General features: G+C 57.3%; 1 protein-coding gene across 1 annotated transcript; it reads right to left on the bottom strand.

Moving 5' to 3' along the window:
• Positions 1 to 359: 359 nt before the first annotated feature.
• Positions 360 to 4,621, bottom strand: LOC119105307 (uncharacterized). The gene is made up of 4 exons (XM_037228773.1): positions 4,448 to 4,621; positions 3,809 to 3,985; positions 1,627 to 1,716; positions 360 to 1,088 (listed from the first exon to the last, which is right to left on the bottom strand). The coding sequence occupies exons 1-4, from the start codon at positions 4,619 to 4,621 to the stop codon at positions 966 to 968; spliced, it is 564 nt and encodes a 187-aa protein (XP_037084668.1). The 3' UTR covers positions 360 to 965.
• Between the last annotated feature and the right edge of the window lie 2,574 nt (positions 4,622 to 7,195).

The raw sequence follows: 7,195 nt of genomic DNA, 5'->3' as shown, positions 1-7,195 counted from the left end.
GGAGCGGGCCAGTGGTGGCCGCACCACCATCGCCGGAGACCGCCGGATCCTTCTGAGGCCGAGCTAGGCCCGCCGGCCCGCCCGGGGGCCAGACCACTATCGCCAGAGACGGCTGGGTCTCTCTGAGGCCGAGCTAGGCCCGCCGGCCGGGCCCAGGGGCCAAACGCGTCGGCGCCGCGCTCTTTCCCACACCCCGACGCAGCTCATGCGTAAGGGATGCTGAAGATCTTGCTGCTTCTCATGTTGAGACATTTCTCCAGGCGCATTGTCGTGGACTGTGGCGGGATGGTGGCAAGATAGTCGGAAAGTGCTGGTGTCGATATATTTGGCGGCGCCACCGACTTTCCGCCCGCGCCTGCTCAGCGACGCTACGCAAGAGAACGCCAACCACAGACGACAGGCACACAGCCAGGCGACACGAACTAGTCTAACATCCAGGCGCCGACGGACAAGACCCGCACCACTCAGGTACCGGCTGTAACCGGGGCTGGGTCGGGACAGGCGACTCCAGACACGGGATCGGGATCAGTAGCCAGTGACGACACCTTTCCAACGGGTTTTGATACGGATAAGCGGGCAGCTGCGCGGCGATCGGCCCGAGCTGGCCGCTCTGGCGCGACTCATGTCCTGCTGGCTCGCGTCTGCCGCCGCGGCTTCCGGCACGCTCCGTCGCCATCTCCCCGAAGGCGGGATTTCACAGCGTCCCGCCACGTTCCCGCGAAGTCCGGACACGACTGACATCTGCAGGCCCCTGATAGCAATTCCCGGTTGGTCACCGTGCTTCAAAAACAGTCCCCGTGGCCCCAGACCAAGCGTGCGGATAACGCCCCAGGGCGGCGCGGTTGGACCGACCACTCAGCCGAGCGGAGAGGCCGCTCCAGCCGCCCCGTCCCCAGGCCCTGGTCCCTGCCGACGTCTCCCCCAGTCTCCGCTCCCACAGCCCCCTGCTGGTGTCTCGCAGCGCCTTAGTCGTTGACGCTGCTGAACACGAGCCGCTGCTGCTTGCCGTCCATTGGGTCCTCGCGTATGACGGCGCGGAACTGCCGACTGTTCGCCTGCAGCCGCTCGGTGTCGCCCCGCGCACTCGCCTGACGGTATAGGCGGCAGCACCGACGTAAGCACGGCGAGCGGCGGAAAAGACTGACCACGGTAGCGCACCGTCACTGGTACTTTGCGTGACGGTAATGCTCCGACGAACGATGGCAGCAAGTGGTAACACAAAAACTGACACAATTTCATACACTGACCGCACGGACATTTTGGCCAACTAGGAGCGATTCGGGACATTCCGATTGCTTGCCTGTTAAGCATCCGTGTGCCCTCCATGTTTATGTTATTGGGGCTTTACCAAACCTGGTTGCCAGGACAATACGGCGTGCTTGCCTGTCCTCTTGACAGGAGGAGCGGCACCACGGGAGTCAAACCCAGTACCTCCGGCTTCCCAGGCGTACAACGTAACCACTACACTATCGGTACCCCGCCCTCCGCGCTCCATGCCATCTTCCGTACGCTGAGCGAAACAAACCACTGCATAGCAACACAGCGTCGTGTTTTAGATAAAAAGGTTACCATCCACAACAGGGGGAGCCCGTGGTCATGTACGACGGGTCGGCACGGCAGGCGTACCTCGTGCAGCGAGACGTTGTTGGAGGACAGGAGGTCGGAGCTGTCGCCGCCCAGCAGTCGGACAGAGCCGGCCATCGACGTCTGTATCACCTGACGCGCACACACGGACACCGCTGGTCACGCACGTGCATAAGGTAGACACAGCGACGCATAGGGGAGACACACCGGTGCATGGGCAGACAGGCATGCGCACAGGGCAGACACACAGGTGGGGTGGACACTCACAGGTACACATGGTAGACACATAGGTATATGAGGTAGATATCCATGTGAATCAGGTAGGCATACATATGTGTAGGGTAGGCACACATGTGCACAGGGTATACAAACATTCACACAGGGCAGATAAACAGGTGCACAGGGCAGATACACATCTCCACAGGGCAGACATGCAAGTGTACATAATAGACATGCATGTGTACATGGTGGATATACATGTACATAGGGTAAACACACAATTGCACGCGGCAAACATACAGGTACACATGATAGAACACACATATACACAGGATACAAATACCAGCACAAAAGGTACACACAAAGGTACACAGGGCAGACACAGGTGCACAGGGGAAGCACAGGTACACAGTGTGAACACACATGTGCACAGGGGAGACACACAAGTGCACAGGATAGACAAACACATGCGTAACTTATAAGAACTGCTTGCCGCGCACAAACACAGAAGGCTAACATCCTGAGACGCGCAAGCACCACCTGCACACAGACAGACAGACACCAGGTTGATCCAAACACGCAGGCGCATTCGCAAACATTGCGAACACAAACGCCTGCATGCATTAGCAACAGCCCATCAGTACGGACATCAGGCAACTAGTCCATCAGTACAGAACAAAACATGCCTTTGAAGACCATTTCAGAGATAGCTCCCATTGGATACTACGCTAGATCCAAAACACAAACTTTCACTTTCCATGTCCTTCGCGATTTGAGGGAGTCACACCTTCGGGGCACATTTAAAAAAGACATACTCCTGTGAAACTTCAGGACCAGTTACATCCAATAATTCCACTGGGTAATGCCACTGCAGCACAATCAAGACACAATAAGAACATGAATTCTAAGCATTTTACGGCCCAAAACACTGTCAACACTTTTAACAGCACTACACTTCTTTCCTTCCTTGACAGCATCAGAAAGCATCCCAAATCCACGATAACTGCAGTTGTCGCGACCGCCGTCGTCATGACAACGGCGGAATCTGCTGGGAGACGTGGTCAGGTGTTACGGGTTAGAGGTACCACTTTTGGGCTGTTCTAACCCGCACACTGCGGGTTTGTGTGAATGACGTCAGTATATATGAGCGTTTGTCATTGGCACAGCACTAGGCAAGGGCCAATTACCGTGAAGAGGATTGGTTTGCAGCGCGTGTGCGTGTTTTGAACCAGTGCGTCACTGCAGACCATGCGATGCTCCCTTCCCTAAAGTCACAGTGTGCTTCCAAAAGAATCACTCTAGTGAAGGCCCGTAGGGGAGAAATCAAAGCCATAGTATAACGTTTCGCTGAATTCGCGGGGATAATAGTTTCAGTTTGCACATCTTCTCGTCTGAATTGTTTCAAACTTTCATAGAATTAATTACACTCACAGACTAGTGTGCTACAAACATTATAGAACACGCCACCGGAAACAGCAAGGCAAATCAAATGCATTACTTTTACAGTGACGGCAAGGAGTCCAATGAGCTTTCTGCCGCAGGCGCGGCTACTCTAAATACAAATTGAGCTATTTGAAGGATTCGGAAAACTAGCAATCACGAGGTGAAATCGGACGCGTCTGATCTAGCAACAAGTGAAAGTACGAAGGTGGCATACCCCCCTTTAACACCCTGAAACCCTAATCACTTCCGTAAATTAGCACCGGGACTACAGGTAAGGCTCCAGCATCGGGTGGCTCAGTTTCGCAGGCTCACAGTCTAATCTCCTACGATAGGAGCACAGCTGCGGTATCCAAAATTGCCAAAAATACCTGGTTGCTGTCCACAGCACCAGTAACCCAACCCGGGGCAGGATAACACCGATCAAACACGGCGCAGTCGATCAAACTAAGCTCCGCTCCCACCCAAATTGGCTCCGCAACGCGGCCACCTCCACTGCCTCAACAAAATCGCCGCCACTGCCTCAACACAACCACCAGCTCCCTGACGAGAGCCGCGGGCGTACCTTAACGCTGCTGAAGTCGGCCAGCTCCATGGTGTTGAGGTAGTCGGCGTGCTCGACCTCCACGACGTCGCCGACCGGCATCGTCTCCATCACCACCATACCGGCGTCGTCGGAGAACACGAGCCCCGGCGAGCCGGACTGCACCGCCGCCGCCGGCTCGTCCACGCACGTCCACCGCTGCACCGGCCCGGACACAGGGTCAGTGACCGCCACCAGACGATGGTAAGAGGGATGGGGGGTTGGGGGAGGGGCACACGGCGCGATATGGCTTGTACAGCGTAGGCAGCGCAGGCCACTTTCTAACTCCTCCCATTGATGCCCTGGTTAATCTTGAGACAAACGTCGCCGGGTCATAACAAAGTCATGCTCTTCGCGAAATGGACGCCATCATGACTTTGGAAATCTATTTAATGAGGCTTTTAACACCTTCCAGATCCAGTCGTCCAGTCTTTGTTGGCCCCGTCCGTCTGTCTTTTTGCCTTCCTTTGGGCAAAAACCAGTGCCACATAGATGGCAGGAATTTCACAAAACCAACATCACATCACAAAACTGGAGAAGTAGTGATGCCGTTTACCAAACGAGGTAGGCGGATTGTGGTCACAAGCAGCACGCAATACTGCGCGACGTCGGGCTACACACCCTCGGTTGCTTGTTGACGTATTTGCCCATGCCGAGCGGTTTGCCACGCTGTTTGCGCTTCCACATGCTCCTGCACTTGGCGTCCAGGTTGTTCTTGATCCGCTTGCCACTCCTTCTCCGTGACGTTATGATGCGTGACGAGATGACAGTAAATACCGTAAAATCTGCCGGCATTGAGACGGAAGACGCAGCTGGGTAAAACGCTGCGGTAAAACGCGGCTGGTTATTTCCAGAATTTAAGTTACTGCCAACGGGAGATAATCCACAGTGTCCCAACACGCTTTCGGTCCACGCAGCAGTCCACAGCTCGCAGGTGCATGCACTCCGGGCGATTTCCACAGCATACCAGCGATTAAAGATTTTGACCGAAAATCTGAAACTGAAGCTGGTGGATAATTATTTTTCACAGCCGGAGAATATGTCGCGAATAGTATTTCCGATCCCGCACAAAGCAAACATACGCCGGCACACGCCGGCCACCAATCCCCGATAAATAACATGAAGATTCTGCCCTTTTCACATAAAAACATGCGCGCTCTAAAGCATGTCCTGATATACAATGATGTTTTAGCAGCCGAACTACACAATATGCCATCCCATAAGCTGCACTTGCAGTTTTGCTAAATCAAATTTTCAGTGACTCCTATAGCCACTGCTGCCTGGCTCAGCAGAGGAGAATCCAAATGCCCACTCACCACGCACGCCATAGCCCAGCTCACAATGCCCAAACCACAATGCAAAAACCACAGGACACGTTAACTAAGTGAGGTACAAATACACACAACACAAGTGCGGTCGCATACACACGCAGGCGCCGACACACACGCACACAACACAAGTACAGTGCGGTGAGACCCTCACACATAGGATGCTGAAAAACACAGACAGAGAGACAGCCAGAGGCAGAGATAAAGAGGCAGGACGCCGGGACAGAGACAGAGAGCCAGACACAGCCAGAGGCAGCGACAGACAGAGACAGAGGCCACATCCAGAGGCAGAGACAGAGACAGAGAAAGACACAGAGACACAGCCAGAGGCAGAGACAGAGACAGAGGGACAGATACAGAAACACAGCCAGAGGCAGAAAGCACAAAGACAACGAGACAGAGACACAGTCAGAGGCACAGATATGGAGACAGAGACAGACAGAGACAGAGACACATCCAGAGGCAGAGACACAGAGACACATCCAGAGGCAGACGCACAGAGCCAGAGACAGAGATACAGCCAGAGGCAGGGACAGAGACAGAGAGCCCGAGACAGAAACACAGCCAGAGGCGGAGACACAGAAAAGCGACAGAGACAGCCAGAGGCAGCGACAGAGACACATCCAGAGGCAGAGACAGAGACAGCCAGAGGAGAGATAGAGAGACAGAGACAGAGACAGAGACAGACACAGACACAGCCAAATACAGAGACACAGAAAAGCGACAGAGACACAGCCAGGGCAGAGGCAGAGACAGATACACAGCCGGGGGCACAGACCCAAATACAGAGAGACAGAGCGGCCGGCGGCGCCGCTGTGCCGGCCGCTCACCATGAGCGGGTCGAGCTGTTTCTTGCAGTGCCGGCCGCGGCCCGAGATGTTCGACTCCGCCAGCACCTCGCGCGGGAACAGGTGGTCCAGCAGCGTGACGGCCAGCTTCTCGGCCGACACGCAGTGCCGCGACAGCCGCGTCATCTCGCTGGAACGGGCGCCGCCGCTCAGCAGACGCTCGCGCCACAGCGGCGGCAGCGGTCACCGGGACGCGCCGCCGAGCGTCTCTACTGCGGCTCGATCCGCGCGGCCCGGTCTGCTGTCTAGTCCATAGGTTTACACAAATACGCTTCCGAAGTATACATGCTGAGGCAGCAGGCCCAGTGTCCAGGCTGCGATCCGACGGGCGACGCTCGTCAAGGGCGCCTTCCAAGTCCGACACACGGCCCAAGGTGGTAATGCCAGCACAGACGCTCGTCAAGGGCGCCTCCCGAGTCCGACACACGGCCCCAGGGTGGTAACGCCAGCACAGCGCGCGCCTGACCAACAGCAACTCCCGCCGAAACGCTGCCCCCTGGCGCACGTCAGCCCCGGCGCAGCCGCGGTGCCGCGCCGCCCGGCCGGCGCCGCGCGCGGGCGCCCCACGGCCGACTCACAGCGGGTGGATCTTGCAGCGGACGCGCATGTGCGGGTTGGCCGCGTCGCCCAGCCAAGAGCCGTCGGGGAAGTCGGACTCGCGGTTGAGCGCGATCACCGGCGCGTCGGCGCGGCGCGCGGCGCAACCAGCGAGACGGGCGCGTCGCCGTCGGCCTCCGCCTGCGACCTGGCGGCGGGGCAGGGGCGGCGTCAGAGCGACGCCACACGGGGGAGCGACCATCTGTGAACTGGAAATGGGGAAGGGGCGGTGTCAGGTCAGCAGACATGGGGCAGCGACCATCCCAGACCTAGTAAAGTCGGGCCGGGGTCTGGCCAGCCGACACGGGACGGGCGGAGCTAGGTCTGTAACCGGCTGACCGCGCCAGCGTCAACGGACCGCGTCAGGTCAGCAGGTACGGATCAGGAGCGACCAGCCTGCGTCCCGTGCCCGAACCAACCGGCAAGGAGCGGCGTCGGGTCGACACACACGGACGAGCTGCAATCAGGAAACCACCACATTCGGCTCGAGCTCACGCCTCGGCGAACGCTTCATCAGCTGCACTGCCCTCTACCACCTAATAACAAGATTGGATGCCTCGCGAACCCCCTCTCCCTGTCCATGTTCCCGCCGCCGC

Source organism: Pollicipes pollicipes, unplaced genomic scaffold, assembly GCF_011947565.3.
Source record: "Pollicipes pollicipes isolate AB1234 unplaced genomic scaffold, Ppol_2.1 Scaffold_6138;HRSCAF=7277_pilon_pilon_pilon, whole genome shotgun sequence".
NCBI classification, from domain to species: domain Eukaryota; kingdom Metazoa; phylum Arthropoda; class Thecostraca; order Pollicipedomorpha; family Pollicipedidae; genus Pollicipes; species Pollicipes pollicipes.
Note: the sequence above shows the minus strand (reverse complement) of the source record. Positions and strands in the feature narration are given on the sequence as shown.